This window comes from Trematomus bernacchii, unplaced genomic scaffold (assembly GCF_902827165.1).
Source record: "Trematomus bernacchii unplaced genomic scaffold, fTreBer1.1, whole genome shotgun sequence".
Lineage (NCBI taxonomy): Eukaryota > Metazoa > Chordata > Actinopteri > Perciformes > Nototheniidae > Trematomus > Trematomus bernacchii.
The window spans coordinates 10,250,922-10,276,014 of NW_022987973.1; the positions used below are offsets into that span (position 1 = coordinate 10,250,922).

The 25,093-nt window shown below is 41.9% G+C and overlaps 1 protein-coding gene across 10 annotated transcripts in view; it reads left to right on the plus strand.

Annotated features, from left to right (window-relative positions):
• Positions 1-24,672, plus strand: part of tjp1a (tight junction protein 1a) — a 90,989-nt gene extending 66,317 nt beyond the window's left edge. For 4 of the 10 annotated variants that reach the window (XM_034117106.1, XM_034117107.1, XM_034117112.1 and 1 more), the window contains 23 exons: positions 678-810; positions 4,118-4,257; positions 4,567-4,672; positions 4,780-4,930; positions 7,048-7,156; positions 7,276-7,495; positions 8,628-8,812; positions 9,056-9,151; positions 10,140-10,166; positions 12,130-12,212; positions 12,812-13,022; positions 13,752-13,852; positions 14,111-14,458; positions 15,302-15,553; positions 16,713-17,540; positions 17,679-17,761; positions 17,907-18,083; positions 18,273-18,379; positions 18,514-18,740; positions 19,257-19,411; positions 19,495-19,715; positions 20,590-20,733; positions 24,465-24,672. In XM_034117106.1, the coding sequence (XP_033972997.1) occupies positions 678-810; positions 4,118-4,257; positions 4,567-4,672; positions 4,780-4,930; positions 7,048-7,156; positions 7,276-7,495; positions 8,628-8,812; positions 9,056-9,151; positions 10,140-10,166; positions 12,130-12,212; positions 12,812-13,022; positions 13,752-13,852; positions 14,111-14,458; positions 15,302-15,553; positions 16,713-17,540; positions 17,679-17,761; positions 17,907-18,083; positions 18,273-18,379; positions 18,514-18,740; positions 19,257-19,411; positions 19,495-19,715; positions 20,590-20,733; positions 24,465-24,559 (4,199 nt within the window). In that variant the 3' untranslated portion in view covers positions 24,560-24,672. The remainder of the gene's footprint in view (positions 1-677; positions 811-4,117; positions 4,258-4,566; positions 4,673-4,779; positions 4,931-7,047; positions 7,157-7,275; positions 7,496-8,627; positions 8,813-9,055; positions 9,152-10,139; positions 10,167-12,129; positions 12,213-12,811; positions 13,023-13,751; positions 13,853-14,110; positions 14,459-15,301; positions 15,554-16,712; positions 17,541-17,678; positions 17,762-17,906; positions 18,084-18,272; positions 18,380-18,513; positions 18,741-19,256; positions 19,412-19,494; positions 19,716-20,589; positions 20,734-24,464) is intronic. The other 6 variants (XM_034117108.1, XM_034117109.1, XM_034117111.1 and 3 more) reach the window with 5 other exon arrangements.
• Positions 24,673-25,093: the final 421 nt, after the last annotated feature.

Sequence of the window (25,093 nt, forward strand, 5' to 3'; positions counted from 1 at the left end):
TGTGCCGGGGCTTAGCCCCGGACAGCTGTGAGGGAGCTCCTATATGGCATTACCCCGCTGAAGCTCACCAAAGTTTAATATATTTCATATTTCAAAGTTTTGTCAATTGTTTTATTTATTGGTCAAATACTGGTTTCTGAGGAGTTTTACTGGAATGAAAGAGCACAAAGTCTACAGAAGCAAAAAAGCAGCATACTGCATTAAACCTGACCTTGACAGAGAGGTTGAAGTTCATGTGGAGAGGAGGCTTCAGTAGTCTGTCTGTTTTATCTCTTGGGAACAATGCCTAAATCAAATACTTTCTAATGGTTTCTTTTTCTAATAAACCTTGCATTGGGTTGGTCACACAATTCATTCTCTTGTGCTTTGTTTTATCTGAATTATGATAAGGAGTTATCATAAACTGTTTAGTTGTGCTATCTTACAATCAATACTGTATATAGTAAATGTGAGGTAAAGTGTGTTGCCAATGTAACCGGTTAGAACTCGAAGTGGCGATAAGGTCTTAAAATGTATGGAAAGGGTCTTGAAAAAGGTCTTAAAAGGTATTAAATTTGACTTCAGGATTCCTGCATATACCCTGAGTTAAATAATAATGTGTTTTCCTGTCATTATAACTCTATCTGGATTTGTGTCATTGATTAAATGCAAATACAAATTTCATGTTAATTTCACAGACATTTCAGAAATACATTCGCTGACATCAGAGCATTCCAATCGATCGCACGGGCGAGGTCGATCACGCTCGCCTGACAGGGCCGAGCCATCAGACCTTCCCCGTCACTCACCTCGGCAGATCAGCAATGGCAGGTAAGGGTAGCACACATACACACACGCACACACACGCACACACACACACACACACTCACACTCACACTCACACTCACACTCACACTCACACTCACACGACTGCAAATCAGGTGACAGGACACAGCTGTCACACATGCCACAGTCATACATCCATAACCCCACAACTCCAACCTCACACATAATTATAGTGGGTGCTGAGTGAGTACCTTTCACCACTAATGCATAAATCAATAGATAAAGACATTGCATGCATAAACCATCACACTCCCTCCAGATCACTGAGTTCCAATAGAGGAGGGATAACTATCCGCCTCCTGGTGGACTGAGGTCTTATTTTTTGTAAGTTATCTAGGTACTTTTGACTATTTTCTGTACAGAAAACAACCTTCAAACTGTTGTGGTTGTCTTAAATCGTGCAACGCTAGTTTTATTTAATATTAAACTAAATGTACTCCTGTTGTAATTACTAATGCAAAGGACCTTAACATTGTTACAATGAATCTTCATTTTATAATGCAAGTACAATCGATGCAAGGCCCTTCCATAGCTACATCCTGCATATACTGTACACATGATGTGCTGTTGATTTAGATCATTGTAATGTCCATAATGTCTCTTTGTCTCCTCTTTTCTTACTGCCAGTTGGAGCTTCCAGTAAGTTTGTTCTCTCGTGGTTTAGTAGTGTCATAGCTATTTGTAGCAGACGAGCACATAGATGTCATAGGAGTGTTAGAGGAAGTCCTGCCAGTCACTATAGTTTCTCTCAGCTTAAGCATTGTATGCTAATAGGGCAACTAACCTTGGCAAACATGGGACATGGGGAGGGACACAGGCTTGGAGACCTATTTACATATAGTACTAGGACCCATATAGCTGTCGTAGCTGCGTGATGTTTTGAACTACTCTGCTGCTAGTTTACTTTTCTAGCTTACTAGTTGCTTGTCAGTCATAACATACAGCTAGATTAACCTCCAGTGCCTTTTCCTTAGATATCACATTGTGTCAGAGTGTGTAACCTTGCTTGTTTTAATGCAGGTTCAGGGCAGGTTCACTGTTGAACAGATTCCTTCCAATGTAAGTGAATACATCGCTCTGATACTAGGCCAGTGTGTGTTCTGAGTATTTATGTGATACTTCTCTTGCTCTTGCTCTTTCTCTGACCCCTCTTTTATATTTGTGCACCGCATCTCCTGTTTGCAGCAGTCAAAGCAAATATTACGTCATTTTATTTGTGTATACTACGGCACATTTTGTTTGACTGGTTTATCTGGTGAGCACGTGAGTTTTTCAGGAGGAGGAGTTACACCTGCTTCTCATGTGTTTGTGGTTGAATAGGTTACTGAGGGAATACCAGTCTGACACTCACATCGCTGTAATGTCGGGGATGTTTTCATTATCTACCAGTTTAGGAGGAGAATTTGACATACTTCCCACAGTGCTTTGCCCCAAGCCAGATGGTTCGCTTAACCTGATTGGCTGTAGGGCTTAGAGGCATTATTCTCCCGACGCTGTAGAATGTTTTTGAATACAATATATTATCAAAAGCGCCCTTCTCTCACAGTGTCTCTCAGTGAGCATGAGTGTACATTGCACATAGGATCTGTCTTTCAGGGAATTTAACTCACTTATTTAGCGCCATGGTTCAACTGACAGACAAGTATATGTGAGTAATTTCTGCTTTATAATACGTTTTTGTCTTATTATTGATATGTAATGTTGTTGTAATGTTAGTTTTCAACACTAGGATATTGCTATTGCACATTTTGTCTGTTTTGCAAAGAGTTTCAGTTTATCTAGCCGATTTTGTTCTTTTAAATATTTTGGAGCTTGTTGACCGTTATGCAGTGTTGAGATTCTGGTGTGGCTGGACTCTACTTGACATAGTGTGTTGATGTCCATGCCTCCTTCACTTGTTTTGTCCCTCTCTCCCTTGCTTGCTCTTGCCTGTACCCACACTTTAAGAATGTGTAAAGGAGGGGATTGAACAAAGGCTTCTGTCAAATGGCGTATGTCACTGTGAACCCTTATTTAGCGTCATTCTGCAGCAAAGAACAACAGATTGAGGCCACAACACACTCCCTCACTCCTCTCCCTCTTTCTGTCCCTCTTTCTGTCCCTTGCTCTGTTGTCCCTCTCCTTTCCCCCTCTCACACTCTCTTTCTCATTCATCCTTTACAAAAACACACTCTGTGTTTCTCTCTATCTCTGCGATTACAATTCTGTCATATCTCTCATTTGCCCTTTTCTCTTCACAAAAACTTCCATAGAGAACTCTGATGCCGAGTCTGCTGACAATTTTGATGTGTAAAACTGATTGTTAGTGAGAGAAGTTGTGGACCTAGAAAAGTCCATGCTGTGTTGAGAAAATAGAGTGATAAAGTTCAGCAGCTGCAGATTTAAAACCTTTGTGTGTAAAAAGATATACATGTACTGTTTTTGACTTTTACTGATTCATTATAGGTGACTTCAATGTACTGTGAACTTTCCTACACTGTATATTTTCACACTGTGAAAAGTAGGAGAATGGGAGAAGTTGCTCAGTCTGAGGCGGTGGCACAGCCTGCACCTTAACATTCTTCCACAAAAGCTCCTAAATGCAGCTCAAGTACTGTGCCAGCAGGCAGTCATGTGACCAGAATGGAATTCAACCATTGTTTTAAGCAGCAGAGCCCTTTCTTCTCCGATAGACTTAGCCTGCAAGACTCTCTCTCACTCTCTCACACGCACACACACATGCACCCAGTTTCCCCTTGTTTATTTTATCCAGGTTAAACAGGAACTTGGACATAAAAAGTATCCTTACTCAAGAGTTTATGTTGGAAGACTGGGTTTGATTTTTCTTTCTCTGCCTGTGTGCTTTTATTGGAATGGTTGATAAAAAGGGAGGTTACATCAATCTTCCAAAAGATGTTCACTTAGATATTAAAACCCTGTCTGCTCCATCTCAGTTTCTGGTTGTGAATGTGCTTTGCCATTGACATACAGCATAGATTACAAAATTAAACTGCCTCGTCGTTTTCACAGAGCGGCACATCCTTCTTTTAATAGCTCATTGTCTTCACCTTCAAAATCTGGTCCACATGCTCCTTCACGTCATGTTATTTCCTTTTAGCGTTGTGTCTGTATTTCCCTGGTGATGTCAGCACAGGAACAAACTATATGAACACAACAACATTCTTACACACACCGAAATCAGCAAAGATGTTGCAGGCATTTGAGGAACTCCTTAATGGAAACCATTTTCTTTTTCACAGCATTGACAATCCTATAGAACTGAATTTCTAATTGTTATTTTTGCCTTTTTCAGCCATCGAAGTCGAGATGAGGATCGCATCTCCAAACCAGGGTCCATGTCCACACTCGTCAAAAGCTCCGATGATGGCGTCTTGTCTCAGGCCAGCGACCAGGCCAGCTCCAGAGATGACAAACTGTTACCTCCGCTGCCGGGTACAGAAACCCCTGCCCCCCCAGCCCTCAGTTTGAGGGATTAGTGTTGTTTCTCTTGGTTGTCTCAGCTTTCACCACCTTTCTATATTTGTACACCTCATTGGGTTCTACTTGTATTTATTGTCATTGTGCAACACAGGTTTACGCCACAAATTGTTTACAGATTGAGCTTTATTCTTTCACTTTTGCAATTGCTTTTACTATAACCCAGCACTTTTGCAATTTTTACTTTACAAGTGTGTTAAAACCAATGCTGTTCTGCAAAGAGTGCAGGACTAAATAATAACTATGTTTATATTTATGTTTCAGAACCAAAGCCAGTTTATGCACAGCCTGGGCAGCCTGACGTGGACCTGCCTGTCAGCCCCTCTGACGCCCCCGTGCCCAGCGCCGCTCATGATGAGAGCATCCTCAGGTCAATGTCCCAGATGCTCTCACTTTAGATTTTTACTTAAAAGCTGGTCTATTGTTGATTTAATCCAGGGTGTGCTAACCTTTTTAAATCTATGTGTTGTCCTGCAGGCCGAGTATGAAACTGGTGAAGTTCAAGAAGGGAGAGAGTGTTGGTCTGCGGTTAGCAGGAGGAAACGACGTGGGAATCTTTGTTGCAGGTGTTCTGGAGGACAGTCCTGCAGCCAAGGAGGGGCTGGAGGAGGGAGACCAGATCCTCAGGGTACGCCAAACTCCATCTATCAAAACAAAACGGCTTGTGTGTGTGTGTGTGTGTGTGTGTGTGGTGTGTGTGTGTGTGTGTGTGTGGGTGTGTGTGTGTGTGTGGTGTGTGTGTGGTGTGGTGTGTGTGTGTGGTGTGTGTGTGTGTGTGTGGTGTGTGTGTGTGTGTGTGTGTGGTTGTGTGTGTGTGTGTGGTGTGTGTGTGTGTGTGTGTGTGTGTGTGTGTGTGTGTGTGTGTGTGTGTGTTGTGTGTGTGTGGTGTGTGTGTGTGTGTGGTGTTGTGTGTGTGTGTGTGTGTGTGTGATATATAAGCTTCATTAGTTTTTGTGTATTTCATAGTGGAAGAATATCACACAGGCAGCAGTTAATTGGGTTTTAAGGAAAGTGCATCAGTTGTCGCTTAGAGTTAGTTAAAAATAACTGAACCCAGTGTAGTAAAAATAAATCTGGATTCATTTAATTAAAGTTTATTTTCACAGCTGAAGTGAAAAATGTCTAAAATTCTGTAAAAGCTATCCTTTAATTGCATCTGTCAAAGCGCTCTAATAGAAACTAAAAACTCCTCCACCTACACTGTCATTTATCAAATATGTCAGCTTTAGTTAAATCAATTGACAGTGTTCGGGTAATAAGGAAGACATCTGCTGCTACACACATATTACACAGTAACCATGGGTGTGTAAATGTGTTCTCTAATTTCCTCGTTTAACCAGAATTCCCTCAATAACTTCTATATTTTGTGCGCATGTAGTGTATGTGTTCATTCTAAAAGTCACAAGCAGATATAAAGCTTAACTGTGGCTAAAGATCAACACCAGGTCCCGGGCGTTTTTTCGTTGTTGAAACTATTACCTTTGATTCTTTTTTTCCATTTCTCATGTATGAGTAAGAAGAACATCTGGTGTTATTGTGGGAATAGATGAGCAGTAGCAGCCCACACTAACTTAGCTAATCAGTGGTGAAGCTATGTGACCCAATGGCCACAATAGTTGTATTTCTGTGTGAAGAGATCTTGGGAATACAGCACAATGTATTCGTCAGTCCATGAGTCATTCCAGGCTGTGCCTCGTGTCAAAACCCCCCTTGTTTTCAATGTGAAGACACAATAGAGGTCGTTCTTGCACTCTGACCTCAGAACAGTTGACTTTCTGTCTCACTGAACACTAGAGTAACATTGTTGATGCGATGATGGAAACCTCTTGATGTCAGAGCTGGATCCATTCTGACATGTTTGTACAACAACGCAGCATTTCACCTGCTTTGTATAATTCTGTGTAGCTCTGTAGTGTAGTGTACTGCTCAGATGAGGCTGTATACGTAGCTACACATGTCATAAACATTTAAGGGCTGCTTTATTCTGACAGACTAAGCTGTTTGTTACTGTATCTCCTCCTTCTCTTAATGAGTGAATCTTGTATTCCTTTAATTCCACAGCATAGATTTCATTCTGTGCCTGTGTGTATGTGTGTGTGTGTGTGTGTGTGTGTGTGTGTGTGTGTGTGTTCTCTGCACTGTACAAACAGACATTGGAGACTTCCAGGACATTGTTTTCAATCTTTAGATGGTTTCCCTTTGGTCACGGTGTGCTAGTGGAGATAAAGACGTCAAGCCCGTCTGTTTCTGGGAAGGATAAAGGTGTCTTTCTGAGGTTCAGCGATTCAGTCCATGTGTTTCTGGTTCCCCTGCTGCCCCTCAAGCAGAGTCAATAAACAGCAGTTATTGTGTTTGGGACAGCAGCAGGAGGTGAGGAGGAGGAGGAGGAGGAGGCTGCTCCCTTGTAGGGGGAATACATCGGCCTGCTTCTGTTGGAACAACAAGTTTTTCTTTTCCTGTGTTCCTATTCTGTGAGAAATCCAAAAAGTATTCACTGCTAACGTTTTTTTCTTTGGCAACTAATTAAAAAAAGGAAGCTTTTGAATGTGGAAAAACAGTGGGGGAGAATGATATCATTTAGTAGCCTTCAACCACTGTGAAGCATTTTACAGTTTTCTTTCAAACTTGGTAGGGTAAAGTTGGCATGCAATAACACAATAATAACAGTTTAATTTGCTTCTTTGTATGATGGCCCATTAGTTATAATGGAAATGAACGTGTACGTCTTCTGTTATGCATCTGAAGGTGAACAATGTGGACTTTGCTAACATAATCCGGGAGGAGGCTGTGCTGTTTCTGCTGGATCTCCCAAAAGGAGAAGAAGTGACTATATTGGCCCAGAAGAAGAAGGATGGTGAGTGACCACAGTCATTAATGACATTGTTAGTTGTGAAAAAACATCATCAGACATCGAAGGCAGAACATTTATAAGGTGGATTTAATCATCTATGTCATTTTCTGCTCTCTCTTCAGTGTACCGCAGGATAGTGGAATCGGACGTGGGTGACTCCTTCTACATTCGGACACATTTTGAATATGAAAAGGAGTCACCGTACGGGCTGAGCTTCAACAAGGGCGAGGTGTTCCGTGTAGTAGATACGCTCTACAACGGCAAACTAGGCTCCTGGCTCGCTATCCGTATTGGCAAGAACCATCAGGAAGTGGAGAGGGGAATCATCCCCAACAAGAACAGGTACAATACGCTTTAGGTCACACCTTTGAAATCCTGTAGAGCGTGTCCTGGCACTTTATGAATGGGCAAGGGTGGAGACACAGGAATAGATACACTCATCAGTGAGTAGCAAGGAAGGATTCAGGAGCACATACAAATTATATTTTACACATTTATGATGATTTGTGGAAGTGTTTTAAAACTGGTCGTATTGAACAGATCCTGTATGTCAGGTTAATGCTGTTATAAGGACTAGTGTGTGAGGTTTTTGAAGGCTTTCTGTGTGTGTGAGGATATGAAGTATAGATCATAATCCCGCCAACAGCAGTGTCTCCACAGCCTTCAGCAGCCGCTCACAGTGTTTACACACAGATTCCTCAAAGTCCTGCCGACAGGAAAGACATAGCTTTCCAAGTGTTGCATGCTTTTATATCTCGTACAATAAGTCTTGTGAAATATTTCCAGCTTCTCAGCCAAGATAGATTTGCCTCCCTGGATATTCTTTGAAAACAAAGCTCCTTAAAGTAACAGCAAGAACTCACAAATATTCTTTTAAATGATGCAACATATCGTTGCTCAAAAATAATAAAATCCAATAAACATGAGTTATTCTCCACGCTAGCCAATGTGTCAGGCCAGAGATTTCACTGCAGAGTCTTGCCTTGAGTTCTATCAAACATGTACCAATTGGAGGAACACTGAACTGTGTAAATAACACTTATCTGTGTTAACATCTTGGGAAAATAACCAATGCAAAGTTCTGAGTTTGCTGATATCATAATGCTGACCCTGTCATTCTGCTATTCACAGACAAATCATTAAGTTGTGTGATATTTTAGCTCTTTGTGACGTGACTATTGAGCTATAGATTAGATTGTACTAGCCCTCAAGACACAATATCAATTAGCCTAAATATATAATGGCTTTTAAGAATGTAGTCAGCATTTCCTTGGTCAATGATGGCAACTACTCAATAATCAGTTTGACAACCATTAATAATGTTGGTATTTCATTGACAGTATCTTGTTTCTTTCTGTCTAAACAGTAGTCAGCCTGAAAAATAGTCTCAAAGTGGCCTTTATGGCAGTTTAACTGAATTTCACAGCTGACCCTACTCATACTGATACACCGTATTCATCATCTCTCTGTCCAGAGCGGAGCAGCTGTCCAGTGTGCAGTACACCCTCCCCAAAACGCCAGGAGGGGACAGGGCCGACTTCTGGAGATTCAGAGGACTGCGAAGCTCCAAGAGGAATTTGCGGAAGAGCAGGGAGGACCTGTCCGCCCAGCCCGTCCAGAGCAAGTTCCCTGCCTACGAGAGGGTGGTGCTGAGGGAAGGTAAGAGTACATCGAGGAAGACTTTAGGCGCAATCAACTCCCAAATCTTTTCAAACTTTCATTTAGGGAGAATTTACAAAAACACAAGAACCTTTACAGCCCTTTAACAAACCGATGTTTTTATACCTCGAAGCATCACAAAGTTACTAATTTGAACAACACTGATTGTGATGTGATACAGATGTATGATGATGAAGTATTGTGCCTGTGAGTGTTCCATGATGCTGATTTGCTTTTGTGCAGCTGGGTTCCTGAGGCCTGTGGTTCTCTTTGGGCCAATCGCAGACGTGGCCAGAGAGAAACTGGCCAGGGAGGAGCCAGACATCTTTGAACTAGCAAGTAAGTGATAAAGTACACATCACCGTCTCTTCCGATGTTCATGTGTTGAAAAGGGTCCCACTTGTGTCTTACAAAGATAGGAGACCTCACTCTTAATGTACACATCACACATGTCTAAAGCTGAATGCTGTTTAACTTGTCAGCATTCAGCAAATGTTCACAGTAGTGGTCAGTATCTGATAAATATGCACCCCCACATTTTTAATAGCAAACTGAGGTCTACACACCTCGGAACAACCTTATGACGTCTGGGAGATTTTGGAGATCAGAATAAGAAGGAGTTATTATAAACTGAGTGATTGTAGGTGAACAAATACAGGAACAACAACATACTGTTGAAAGTTGACTAATTGACTTGAAAATAAGTCATTCACCATAAAAGAAAAAGCAAAAGATAGAGACTCATATCTCAAGAATTCTGAGTCGGATAAGACGAGAGGGGCCAGCACTTGTTATAAAAGTTACATTGTTGGTGTTGTTTCCCCCATGTAGTCTTTAGTAGTGTATATAGACTGCTGTTGGCTGTTAAAATATTTAGTACAAAGTCAAGGAATTCTTTATTTTTTTAAGATGGCAATCTGCTTTACTCCAGAATATGCTACAAATACTACTACTACATATTCCTTATTTATTTTAGTAGGTCAGGTTAGTCAGGTTGTGTCTCCTGTGTCCTGTTATTTAAAACGTCTCTCTTCCTTTATCTCTGTTTATTTTACACACTCCTCTACACACCACCCAGAGCCGCACACACTTTCTCCCCTCAGTCCTCATCCACTGCCTCTTACTTCATGAAATTGCAACCCTCCTTAATGTATGGTATTTATTTTTAACACTCAGTATTGAATTTCAATGACTTTAAGTGCACCGCCACACAAGGCAGTGCAAGTACACACACATATTCAGCACACACCCACACACAGTGATTCCATTCATTGATGTGTATTCCCGCCACTCCAGTGATGTTTGTGTAACTGTACTTTCTTTTCAGAATCACAACAACAACAAGGAGGGGAAAGTATGTCACATAGTGCATCAACTTTTATTTGTTTCATTGATTTAGTGAATGAGAGATAATCTGGTGTTTGGTGGCTATCTAGATAGGCCTATAGAGGTTTAAACAATGCGCATGGGGGAATAGCACTTGATTTAGGAAGTCACATTTAGTCACTGCAATTGGTTATAACAATTACTTTTTATATATTAGCATGACTATAAGGTCAATTGCTGACCTGACACTGAATATATGCAATATCATACAGTTCATATATTATTCTTGGTGGAAAGAAATCTACAATTAATATTTTAAAAACTAAATAAAAATACATCTATTAAAGATGTTCAGCAGCAGTAGCATGGATCACCTTTTGCACATCCTTACACACTTAGACATGTTCTACTTCTGATAATGTTTTGCTCCTTAGAGACTTGCATTTGCATTCTTAAAAGTAAACATGTTTCAAATGTATGCTTTTAAGAATGCAAATGTAAGTCTCTAAGGAGCTGCTGGTTATTGTGATATTGCATGTTGATAATGGAAGGGACTGCCGTATCTTTTAATAGACACAGTAGTCATTTTAAAGTTAAAGTCAGTGTTATTCCCCTCTTAATGGCATCATGTAGGGAGACAACAACAACAAGGCAGCATGTAAAGCTCTGCGTTTAATTTGCAATAAAACCTGAGATGTGAGTTTTTGCTTTTTAACAGAATCATAACAAAATCATCAAATAATGTAAAATTGACTAAGAATGTTATGATTATCTGTAGTTCAAAATGTTTTGACATATTGTCATGCTTTTCATACTTATTATTTGCCAATGAAACACTACATGCAATAATAATTACACATAATAATACACAGCATTTAGTATCTATAAAATAATCAAGTATCTCAGCAGTGGGATCAAAATATAACCTGTTTAGGAGTTATATCCTGAAATAAGTCTGACTACACTATGCATTCAGACACATTATCCATACAGTAAATACATTGGATATGAAGTTCATGCACATGCTGGAACAAAGGTGTATCAGAATGAAATGTGATATTTTTTTTTTAATAGGCAATTTGAAATGGCTTACACTCCAGACTGCAATCAAACCACCACTTTAATGTTAATCTACAAAAGCACATTATACAAAGCTGACAGTGGTGTGTTTCTGTGCGTGTCTATCTAATATGTTATAATGCAGTGATTGCATAAAAGCCCCTGAGTGTAAATGGAAGGACTTTTCAAAGATTGGTCTTTCAAATGTTGTGTATTCTCAGAAATGGAATCCCAACACATTATTTTAACATTGCTGTACACGCTTGATTCTTGACTTGTTGCATGGATATATATATCTGCCCTCTCTAAAATGTAAATAGCTGTGTAAGATCATAGATTGTATTAGAATGAGAAATGTATTCTAGCCTGTGATGTGTTTGAGTTATTATTATTATTCTACACCCTGTTGACATATCTCCTTCTTCTGAACCTGTGTGTCTAGGCAGGAAACCATTGCTTATCTTTTTGTGAATCATAAACCCCTGTACACATCCTTGCCTAAATCCCTGAGGCTTACAATGACAGTGTATTCTCATTAATCCTGAAATGACCCTCATGCTCTTGTATGTGCATATTTCACGTCAGTGTTTCTCACATAACACATTTACGGAACAATAATGTACCGTTACATGCAGTTGCACGCGCACATTCATTTAACACTGAATTTAATTTCCCAAACCTAACCAAAATACAGAATGACTTTTGCATGAATTGGCTGCTCTTCTCATTTTTCTTTACTATCTAGCTTCTTTCACACACGTCCACTTGTCCTCTCCCATACGGAGATTTGTATTCAGTTTGTAACGGCTCTATTTATGGGAGTCGACAACTGCACGCTACGAGGATGTCTAATTGGGGGCACAGCTTGGTTTTATTGTTGTTCTCTCTTGTGTTGACATGATGCAGTAACTCTGTCCATTTGTCTTCCATAGAGAGTGAACCCAGGGATGCAGGGACCGACCAGAAGAACTCCGGCATCATTCGCCTGCACACTATCAAACAGATCATTGACCGGGTGAGAAACTAGATATGCTGGTGATATGTAGAGACATGAACATCTTTTTACAGATTTGTTATGGTAATGAAAAGATGGCTGCGAGCCACGATGATGTGCACAGCTCACTGCTGCCCTCTGGTGTCCGTACTGCATCCCTGTGAACTATAGGGTTGCAGGTTCACTTTAAATACTAATCCAGACTGATGAGCTGACTTCTTACAATGGCTCAAGATCTGATGCACACAATATGTAAAAACATTTTTCTTTATTAAGGAGTGCAGATTTAACAGACAATACAACTATTTTTCACATTTCCTGGTTTTGGTTTTCTTATTACAGGAAATTGCACTACTCTCTCTCTTTTGTTACATATAAGAAAACAAACAGAATCCCCCCACCCTCACAAGAACTGGAGAATTGGTCACAGCATTGTATTGCTTTAACATCCTGATACATTTCACATGATATAGAGCAAAAAACACCACAAATACAAAAAAATCAAGATAAAATAATAGTATCTCTGATCGTCCTGTCCCTACATTTCAATAAAGGAAGTGCTCACAAAATGGAAACAAACTAATTAATGTTTTTGTTCTTTTTGTTTTCTGTGTTTTTAGGACAAGCATGCGGTGCTGGACATCACCCCTAACGCAGTGGACCGTCTGAACTACGCTCAGTGGTATCCCATTGTGGTGTTCCTCAACCCCGACACCAAGCAGGGCGTCAAGCACATGAGGACCCGCCTCTGCCCCGAGTCTCGGAAGAGCGCCAGGAAGCTCTTTGAGCGATCCCACAAATTAAGAAAGAACAACCACCACCTCTTCACCAGTGAGTCCAGCGGGAAAGAGGGGATTGGGGGGGGGGGATTGGGGCTCCAAACAAAAGGGAGGGGTGTGGTGGAGATTTCACAGCCAGCATTGACACTTTTCAAAAGGCAGTTGACAATTGAGTGTCGCAGCGTTAGAGGCTGTGGCTCCGCTGCCTGGCCCTATTCTGTCAGATTCCTAACAAACGCTGGTTCAGCACTGACCGTCACACAAGCGCACCCCCAGGGCCCGTCCTCAAAATGTCTCTCTGTCAGGAGAGGTGGTGTGACCATGCTTTAGAAGCATCTGTGGGTGAAACAGATATTAGAGAATCCCTAGAGAGTTTTCTTCAATATTTTTTTAACATTAACTTCACATAATCAACTTTCCCATAACTATAATACAACAAGCTGCAATGTAACCTCGACACCCATATCCTTGAAAGTTATTTTCAGATCCAAGTCTCATAATAATGTTATACTGTCTGTACTTTATATAGAACTAGTGAAGAGAGAAAGCTGGGATATTTTTTACATTTATCAAAAATACATTTACTAATTGATTTGGACCTGGAGAAACTGGGACATTTTATTGACCATGAAAGCACAATTTGTTTAGTGATCACTTTGATGAAGATAATTGTGTATAGTTCATGTCTCAAATGAACTTTTAATTATGAAGCTGTTGTTGTACTTCATTGTCAATTGAAAATATGTTGAGAGATGTGTGTTTCTCCTCTGTCTGTATTCAGCTACCATTAACCTGAACAACATGAATGATGGTTGGTTTGGAGCTCTGAAGGAGATCATCCAGCAGCAGCAGAACCAGCTGGTGTGGGTTTCAGAGGGCAAGGTGAGACCAACACACACAAACCATGTAGACTGGAAATGTAGACAATTGTATTTAATTTACATAAAACACAAAACAGGATTTGCACCAAGCTGCTTCACAAAGACAGACGTATATGCATATGCATACATATATGAGCAAAGACGTTGTTGAAATGTAACAAAATCAAATCTGTTTGTACACAGAAAAACATAGAGATTTAAACTGTCAACAGACTCATTCTTGATGTGACCCCCTTTCTCTCTCTCCTTTTGTTTCCAGGCTGACGGGGCAGCTGAGGATGACCTGGATATCCATGACGACCGCCTGTCTTACCTGTCTGCACCAGGCAGCGAGTACTCCATGTACAGCACCGACAGCCGCCACACCTCTGACTACGAGGACACGGACACAGAGGGCGGGGCCTACACCGACCAGGAGCTGGACGAGACGCTGAACGACGACGTGGGTCCGCCCGCCGAGCCGGCCATCACCCGCTCCTCCGAACCTGTCCGCGACGACCCCCCGGTGATCCAGGAGCCCCCCGGCTACGCAAGCTTCCACACCGTGCAGCCGACCCCCCTGAACCGCATCGACCCGGCAGGATTCAAGGCTCCGGTTCCGCAGCAGGTAGCGTTTCTGAGAGCCGCACGTCTTCCCTGTTGTCTGGAGGACGTGGTTTGCGTTAGAAGGGTTTTCTGGAGGCGCTATTGAAGGCACTTTTTCAATTTTACAGTTATTCTGTATCTACTGTTACCAAACAATATTAAAACTTCTGTGGTCAGGTATTTATCGCAATATATAAATATTATATATAATATATATACATCTATATTTATGATATTATTTATTTTATCTATTTGCCTATATGTGTTTGTAAATTGATCTTTGTTAGCGTGTGTTTTTTTATTTTTGAAAAGGAGATAAGTTTTACTGTTACTATTGTATTCTGTATTACCACAAGATGTCTTATCGGTGTGATTGTTGCTTATGCCTCTGGGAAAAGAAACGTACGTTTGTCTAAGTGTCTGTACCAGTACTCACCTATGTGCACTTCCTACCCTTGTTTTACCTGTGATCGGGACTGTGACGAAACAACAAGACAAAGTATTATGTGCATGTTGGAATTACCAGTGTTAATCCAGTGTACCTGTGAAATGTATTAATCTACACCCAATCGGCCGCTGTGACACCCAAATCTAAACGTTTGTCGTCTAATGATGTGTTAATGAACATAAAAGGGGTAAACAAAAGAAGCCACTGTATTGTAACCTTAGAATTAAAATCGAATTAGTATACTCTAACAATGAAAACTTGTCCTGCTGCTAATTCCTAACTCTCGCATGACATTGGTTGACCTACAGCTATTGTTTAATGTGGAGGTGGATAGAATGCTGTGACGCTAGTAGCATTTGTTAGTATTGTACCGTAGTGTCAGCACATGTTATTAAACATTTCTGAACCACTTCACAGAAAGCAGAGGCCGCTGCCGTCCCTAGCGTCCCCCCGCAGCCTGAGCCCCTGGCTGAGACTTTGCCCCCTGCTGTCGACGTTACTGTAAAAACTGTAGGGGGGGTGAGCCCTGACGAGGCTCCTGCAGCTCCTGTCAGCCCGCCAAGCCCTGACCCAGAGGCGGGCTCACTTAGGATGCCCACCCCTGAGCTAGCCCCTCAGAGCGTCTCACCAGAGCCTCTACAGTCTGGACTGGCCGGTTCAGAAACAAAGGTATCCATGTTCCCCCCCCGGACGCTCCGTGGCCCGGCTCGGCTCAGCCCGGTCTGACCCGCTGACCTCCTGCTGCTGCTGCTGCTGCTGCTGCCTGTCCTCCTCTTCTTCCTCTGCTGCCACGCTTCTCTCTCTCTCCTTCCGCCCTGCATGTCCGCTGACCAAAGTGCTGCCCAGAAGAGACAGAGATGTGTGTGTGTGTGTGTGGGTGTAATTGTGCGTGCAAGAGTGTGTTTGTGTGTGCATGTGCCGGAGTAAATGCTGGTAAACAACAGTGGGCTTGGAGGTGAGGCTGCGCTGACATGCCTACATGTGGGGGAGCAGAATCCTGACGCTCTCACTGTTGCTTATCCTCTCTGCATGGCTGCAATACGTTTGTCTTTATTCTCTGTTAACAACCCAACTTTGTGTTTTTTTTATAAGTGCAGATGGTTTTCTTGTAAAAGTAGCCATTCATTTTCCAACCATTTTTATATGTATTATTTTGTTCCTGCGTTTCAAATGTAGCCAAGAAACAGACATAATTTAAAAAAAAATACTCTGGATGGATAATCAATGGTTACTTCTCAATTATCAGGACTTTTTAATGTTTTTTTTACAATGGGTATTTTCTTGTAATGTTATATATTATTGTGGATGTCTGATTTGCCTTTATAATAGCGCCAAGACAGTGGGTGACATTTTCACTTGTCTATGCAGTACCCCAAATTATAAGTCAAATTATCGATAGACGTTCTATGACATAACGTTCCTGCTAATCTTTTCAAATTCTGTCAGTTCAGACAAGTAAAATGCATCCCATTGTTTTGATGTGGTTCTGGACAACTTTGTTTTTCCTTGTTTATTTAACTGTAGTGTTTCATTTGGAGCTGCAGTGGTACATTGTGATGTTTTTACGCTGCATTGGGTGTTTGGCTGTGCTGCGATTTCTATTTAATCTTGTGTATTACCTGACCAGTAACCCCTCCCTCTCAGTTTCTCTATTTCAGGTCTTTCCCTTCTTGTTTCTTTTTCTGCACTTAATTTCAACAAAATTATTTTAATATTCTCCTTTTCTTTAACCGATTTTGTATGTCGGCTTATTTCATACTACACATTTGATGTATTAGGATGCTGTGCTGTTGTTAACTTTATTCATTGTGTTTCATTTGTTTGGTAGATGTACCAGAAGGATCCATACATCCCAGACAACACAGGAAGAATCGGTCACAGCATGAAGCCTGTGACTTACAACCCTCAGCAGGGATATCACCCCGACCAGCAGCCATACAGAGATTACGACCACCCCCCCAGCCGGTATGATGTCAGCAGCAGTGGAGTCAGCAGCGGAGGGGGCTTCCCAGAACCAAAGCACCGAAACAACTATGACTCTAACCTGCCCTACGAGAACAGTGTGCCTCACTACGACCAGCAACAGTGGAACCCGTACAACCAGCCGCTCCCTACTGCCAACTCCCAGGGCTACGACCCCCGCCTGCCATACGGGGACAGCCCTGACCCCCAGTACACCCCCCCTCTCCGCTACGACGAGCCCCCGCCTCAGCAGGGATTTGACGGGCGGCCTCGCTACGGCAAACCGACCGGTCCAGCTCCTGTCCGTTATGATGACCCCCCACCCCCTGTTTCGGGGTCCGACATGCACTACGACCAGGATTCTCACCTGAACGCGTACCCCTCGGCTGCCCACTCCCCGGACCCCACTGCCCAGCGGCCGGCTTATAACCCGGGACCAACAGCACAACAGCAGAGCTACAAACCTCAGCAGTATGACCCCGTTCCTGTGAACTCTGCAAGCAGCCCCACACCCCCTCCCAAAGCAGAGGCCCCCTCACCCTCGCCTGCCGATCCTCCGAATCCTTTCCCCGCCAGAGATCTGCAAGATGAACCCGCCGCCCGGGCACAGTCGGTCCTGACGAGGGTCAAGATGTTTGAGAACAAGCGCTCTGTGTCGGTGGATAGAGTGGCAGTAGAGTCTTCTGGGAACAAGGTAAACTGTTTTGCAGTTAAATTATAAAATGTTGCAGTTGTTACTAGTGGGCTTAAATTGTGCATTTGTTCTTTATCTTTTTTAAGTGGACATTCTATTCTATCCTACTGATAAGGTTCATTGCTTTTGCTATTGCAGGCAGCCGATATACCTTTGAAAGCAGATGGAGTCATCCCAAAAGCGAATTCTCTGAGCAACCTGGATCAAGAGAAGACCTTTAGGTAAGCTTGCCTAAATGCAACTGTAATAAGTCACTTTCATTTCACACCATTGACCAATGTCCTTTAGTCATTGTAATATCTTCTCCTCCTGCTCTGCTCTCACCATCTCAGCCTGTGTTGAACCGTTTTAATTCTCTTATCCCAGAGCCCCAGGGCCTCAGCAGCCTCCATCCATGGTCGCTGATGACATCGTGCGCTCCAACCATTACAACCCAGACGAGGACGAGGACTACTACAGGAAACAGCTGTCGTATTTTGACAGGCTCCAGACCGGTCCTAGCAAAGCCCAGCCACAAGCACAAACAAATAACAACTACTCCAGGTGATGCTCAGCCACATCCACATTCCCAAACATATAATATTCTAATGAAACATCGTTGGCTTTTATCTTCTTAGATTAAATTATCATGCCTTTTCCTTCAATTATCACATCCTTTATGCTTTTATGATGAATGTCTTTGTTCCTTTTTACTTTATATCTTGTACTGATGGTTTTGGTCATGTGATATAGGACGGAGTCAGTGGAGAAACCAAGTCCAGTGGAGAAGAAATACGAACCAATTCCCCAGGTGACGCCTACTCTGCCACCCGCCACACTGCCCAAACCCGCACCTGAAGGTAAAAATATACTGCCTTCTGTCAAAGGAGAGAGGGATTAGCGTATTATACAATATTGTAATCACATGAAGATCTATCTGTGTACTGAGAGACGCTGCAGAGCTCTTTGTCTGACCCTCGTGTCTCTCCCACAGCCAACACTGTGCAGGCCAACTTCCTGCCTCACAAGAGCTTCCCTGAGAAGTCTCCGGTTAACGGCACAAGTGAACATCCTCCAAAAACCGCTCCACCAGCAACCAGCTACAACCGCTACACTCCCAAGCCCTACACCACGTCTGCCAAGCCTTTTGCGCGCATGTTCGACAGTCCTAAGTTCAACCACAACCTCCTGCCCAACGACAAGCCGGAGACCGCTCCCAAGGTAGGCAGAGGAACATTTCAGTGCATCATTCTAAAGATGGTCAAATAAGTGATGAAACAAGGGGGGGGATATAAGATCTGTAGCCCTCAGATCTAATACTGACTTATCTGCATATTCAGTTATTTTTACAATTCTTTACAGGCATTTATCTATGTGGAATTCACTTTTTTTAAACTTAAATGTTGTCACAATTTGTAATTCCATTGTACTTAGAACAGATTGTCCTCTAATAACTGATACACAAGGGATCGTAGCCAAAAGGATTTATTTATAAATTATTGGAATTGTTAGCAATCTGAAACGGGAAGTAGTTTGCCTTCTCTTTCCTCCTGTGTCAATACTGCATCGTTGGGAGTTACGCACATATCTTACACGTTTTATACCGAGCATGCTGGGTTCATAATAAGAAACTATTACTAATTTGATTGTTGTTGGTTACATAAATAACCCAAGCTCTTCATCTAGCTGCTCTTTTTACCTCCAGTCTAACACATAACCCTCTTGTATTTACCACAGGGCCAGAACTCTAGCCCTGTAAAGCCTCAGACCCCCCCCCAGCCCCAGAACATAGACCATGACAGCGGCCTGGACACTTTCACACGCACTATGGACCACCGCTCCAAAAACCAGCACAACAACATCAACGCTGTGCCCAAGGCCATCCCTGTGAGGTAAGAGACTCCGTCCCACTGCAGATCAAATGAGTTTTTGTTGGATATGAGAGTGTGAAATTCAAGGTATATCCGCCCTTTAGCCCCAGTGCCCTTGACGATGATGAGGATGAAGACGAGGGCCACACTGTGGTGGCAACAGCACGAGGTATCTTCAACTCTAACGGAGGCGTCCTGAGCTCCATCGAGACAGGGGTCAGCATTATTATCCCGCAGGGCGCCATCCCTGAAGGCGTGGAGCAGGAGATCTACTTCAAGGTCTGCAGGGACAACAGCATCCTGCCGCCACTCGACAAGGAGAAAGGTAATCAATGATGAAAGGATAAAGAAGGAGTTTTCTTGGGCCACTGAATTATCTTTGCTTTTTGAAACCAGTATTTTAAAGGTCACCTATTGTGCAAAATCCACTTTTTCATGTCTTTTATACATAAACATGTGTCCCCTCTGTGTAAAGAGATTCTGAAAGTTTCAGGAAAAAAGATTCGCTCTCTTTCTGTCCTGATCCATTTATATAAAAACCTGTCTGAAAATGAGCTGATCAGATTTTGGCCACTTTATGATGTCATTACGATTTGTTGGCTTGTGTAACCATTAGCCAATCACAAACCAAGGTAACCCCCTCCACCTTATCACCTGAATCTCCTCCTAGAGCACCATTGTGTGTTTTTTAACCAAATATCTCTCAGAGGGGCGTGGGGAGTGGCTCCTTATTTTCATCTGAAGTAAAAGACAGAGAATCAGCACATTTGAAACAGGGCTGAAACAGAGGGGATTATGGGATGCTACAATGCATGATCTGTTTGGTATTTGGAGCCAAACACTTCAGAGACATGTTTGTATATATCTGAGACCTTTAATATATTGATGAAAAACAGTATAATAGGGGACCTTTAATGTTGATCAGCTTGTGCTAACTAACAGCTCGTAGATATTCCCAGTGATACGAAGCGTACCAGCACTGTTGGTGGGGGTAGAAATTGCATTTATAATAATAATAATAATACATGGGATTTTGATAGCGCTTATGCTAATGCTCAAAGACGCTTTACATAAAATCAGAACAGAAACGGTACAAAGAAGAAAACAAAAACATGAACAGTAGTCCTAATCCAAGTGCATTTGAGACCTGCTTATGTGTGTTAACTTTAATGGTCTTGAATGTGTGTTTGTGTTCCCAGGAGAGACTCTGCTCAGCCCTCTGGTGATGTGTGGACCTCATGGCCTCAAGTTCTTGAAGCCTGTGGAGCTGCGTTTACCTCACTGTGCGTCTATGACCCCTGATGGTTGGTCTTTTGCTCTAAAATCCTCCGACTCCTCGTCGGGTATGCTGTGCTCTCTCTGTTCTTCTGGGGTCGTTTGGGCTGGCTGTGTGACAATTTTTGGGTTGTGGGTCACTGTTTAATTATTATTTGTAGATTTTACCCCTACTTTTGGTTCTCTTCATTAAAGAAATCTACATTTTGGTCACTCCAAACATCTGAGAACCAATCTAGAGGCAAAATCTTTTTTTCATAATTGACTGCTTTAGTTGATTCATTTTCATCATTCACACTAGTTAACTCACAATCACTGTATCACTGGTTTTCTTCATTTGGTGTCCAGATCTAGGTCTCCTCATTGCTTTTACATGCTTTAATTGCAGTATTTCACTCTTGTTTCTCACTTCTTTAATCATTTTAACAAGTTTCTCTAAATTCACTTAACATTCATGCATCAAACACTTGGCTGTATAATCATTTTTTCATCAGGTAGAAGTGTAATGCATGCTGCTCTGAGTGATTATTCTCACATAGCCACCCAAATCCCGACCTGAAGAACAGCTTTTATAGATCCTCCGGAAACTGAAACACTGTCATGACCAATAATGCCTGTATTTTATCCTTCAAAACTGTGAAACGTCACCACGTCAAAATATAGCTCTCTAAATGTAGCTTCCATCTTTCCTTAGTGTTCTCATTATTCAAGGTTGCTTTCAGGTGACACAAACATTTATGTTTTTGTAAATGCATCTTTAAGACTGGCTTCAGTCTTGCATTGGAAAACAGGGAAGTGGGCTGCAGGAGAGGATTCAGACAAATTCACATATTTAGCTGTAAACCCTCCATCAGTAAATGGTTATTTTGCTGTTTACACTTTATCATCTACTCAAAAATGTTAATCTAATATCTGTTTTTGAAATTTGATAAAGTACAGTATCAAATATTTCAACCATCTAATAAAGAACTGCCAAGAAATGTCCAAAACCACAGAACAGAATACTGTCTGTGAAGTCGATATCTATATTTAGACTTGAAATGATCAGCAATGTATGGACAAACTGCACAGATCATTATAATGAGTCGCAGCCAAGATAAACCCTTTCAAATATATCATCATGTAGTGTGTCATGTGACTGAGAAAACAGACATTAGGGAAATAACCCTGGTTCATTTGAGCTCCTGCTGTGAAAGTATTAAAACTAAATAAAATATCTAATTCCCCCTCTCCCCTTTCTTAACAAAGTCCCTCTCTTCTTCCAAACCAGTGGTGATGTTGGCAGTGGTCGAGATTAGCTGTTAATTAGCCTCATTTTAAGGATGAGACTTGCAGGGCTGAATGAGATGTGAGCTCACTCTGTTGTCCCGCTGAATTGTGGGAGGATTATCGGCCTGCGTCGTAATCCTCTTATTGTGAAGCAAGGCCGCTCTCTGGCCTCCTCCTGCCCTTCTCTGCTTTCCTTCTCACTCTGCTTCTCTCTATAAACAACTCTCTGCTCCTTCCTCCCTTCTATGGATACTGTGTTATTCCGTAGATGATCACTTTATGTAACGGCTGAAATGAGATACTGTAAAATAACTGTTAAGGTTGAACACCCTACCATCAAATGATGTCCAAATAGCTCATATTCTATGCAGTCTTTTGGGTTTGACCATGTCTGGAGATAATGTTTTGATAAGTGTGGTGCCTGTTTCTGTCAGAAATACGTATTGATCCCCTGGGCTGGTGGGTAGGTTTGTACTCCATGCTCTATTTCCACATTCCCAGGATGCACAAAAACAAACTGGCAGGTAATGTGATACAAATTGCTGCCGTCTGTTTCACTTATCCTCCGGTAGTATTATCATCCCAGAAAGTTGTGCTTCAGCAGGCGACAAAGTCTACTACCCGACGCACAGGAAGCATTGCTATGAACGACGCAGGTTTTATTGAAACCGAATGGCTTTGAAAATGTAGCTTTAATCTTTATCGGTGACCTTAAAGCTCAATTTACTGGACATGTTTAGGAGCTTTCAGACGCTTTTTGTGGTCTTAACCTTCAGATGGAGCAAACTCTTATCTGCTAATAAAGGTCACAAGATACGGCTGCAAGCTTCAGAAAATGTAATTATGTGGACCTCGCACTAAGCCTTGAGAATACACTAGCGCAAAAACTATTAGTTGATTAATTGATGGGTAGTCGGAAGTATTTTGGCAAATGATGAATCTTTTCCTCAATTCTGAAACAGTCTCTGATTTGCTGCTTTACACTGTTAACATATACACTGAATACAAGTGGGTGGATTTGGACAATAGGAAATGTGAACATGGCACATTAGAAACTGGTAAATATTTTAACGTCCAAATGATTAACTTCAAGAAGATTAATCAATAGCTAAAATGACGGTAAGTTGAACCTCAAGTATACACACAATGCGGTTTGGGAAGCAACGCTAAACATGAGAACTTCACAGGGTTCCTTTAATGTCTTCATAGTTATTATAGTCCGGACTGTTTTTAATATACTGAGTTGTGACCTTTTGTTTTAATGTTATGTGAGCAAAAGTTATCCGAAAAAGATTCCCAACTACTCTTTCAGATTTATTGCTGACATTTTCAACAATGCGGAATGAAAGTCTCCTTTGACTTTCGATTACCGCTCTGACAACTTTTACATGTGAGCTCTCCTCACCTGAGGAACCAAAGGACAGTCCCACGCACTCGTGTTAGGTGCTGCTTCACAGGCAGACATCAAAGAAATGATAAGGCAGAAGCAGCTGGTTATTTCAAGTTCTCAAGATCAGCGCTTTGGCACACCGCCTCCTTCAAGATAAAAGAAAAGACTCTTGATTAGTGTCTCGGCTACTTTACCTCTCTCGTAGAGGCTGTGAGACTCTAAAGGCAGGCTGGCAGTGAGTAGTTTTGTTTTTCATTGAGCCAGCATCCAGTACAGCTCAAAACAAAAGTTACACCAGAGGCGGGAGCAAAAGATGTTTGCAGACAAGGTTATTTCTAAAGTGTAGTTTTAGAGTTGATCTAAGAAGGAAACAAAGTCGAGTTAGTTTCACATCACGAAAGAGATGTCAGCAAACAGGGTCAGGCTCCCTCTCAGTCCCAATGAATCAGTAACGCTGCACTAAACCTCTGACTGCATTTATATAGCAATTTTATTTTCACAAGGGATCAAACTGTCAACCCTGTTACAACAAACCTAGAAGGAAAAAAGAAATGAGTTATGAGAGTCCAACAGTATGAGCCTGCTATTGAACCTAACACACTGCCAAGAAAGCAGTGGCTAAACACTGATCTTTGACCTGATAAAAAAGAGTCTTGATGAGTTTCAGGTTGAAGAAAGTCCTCTGCTCACATGTACCTCTTCATTGGGACCCAGAGTTTAGTGCTAGAGTCAGAGTCAGTGTTTATATGGTCACTTTTAGCGTACACGGTATCGATGGAGCGGTGCCGAGCTGGCTCTGCTTACTCTGATTGATTAGTGGAACTTTCCTCTTGGCACAGACCTGTATGTTTATAATTGTAATTAAACTCAGACCTCACAGTAACGGAGGCTTCATTTGAGGCCGTCAAGAGGCCATGGACATTCAATAAAAATGTGAAATCACTTCGACTTGCTTTTATAGGCCACAAAGCCATGTGAGATTACTTCACATGGCTCGGAGACGATAGATACGATCAAGCTCAGTGCTGTACAATACATTTGTTCAGATAATAGTGCTTGTGAAATGCGTTACAGCTCATTTTTCAAAAGCAGCTGTTATAACTCATCCCCCCCCCCCCCCCCCCATCTGTCTGTCTGCAGGTGACCCAAAAAGCTGGCAGAACAAGTCTCTCCCCGGAGACCCCAACTACCTGGTGGGAGCCAACTGTGTCTCTGTGCTCATCGACCACTTTTAAGGACGGACCATCAGCTGTGATGTTACTGAATGTGGAACCATGGGGATAAATAGAAGAGGATGGACGCACATAAAACACACACACACGCACACACACACACACACACACACACACACACACACACACACACACACACACACACACACACACACACTGACAGATGCACTCCCAACACACACACACTACATCATGGAGTATGAAGAAGACCCAGTGCTGTTTACTGCACACACGGATGAAGGCGAGACACTGATGATCGTTACAAGCTGTTCTTTAAACTCCCCCCCCCCCCCTCCCCCAATTATGAAGTTTTGATGTGAAATGAAACCATGGATGCATGCCACCGAGGATTGACACTATATATATATATATATAGTAAAGTGATGTTTAATGTAATTTTTACATGAATATAGTTGGATGGCTTTTGAGGCAGCATACATGCTTCAAAAATCTGTGTTGGTATATTTATGCTATATATGCATACAGTATATATAGTACTATAGAGAAGATAAACAAAAAAAAAGTACTCGTAAATTC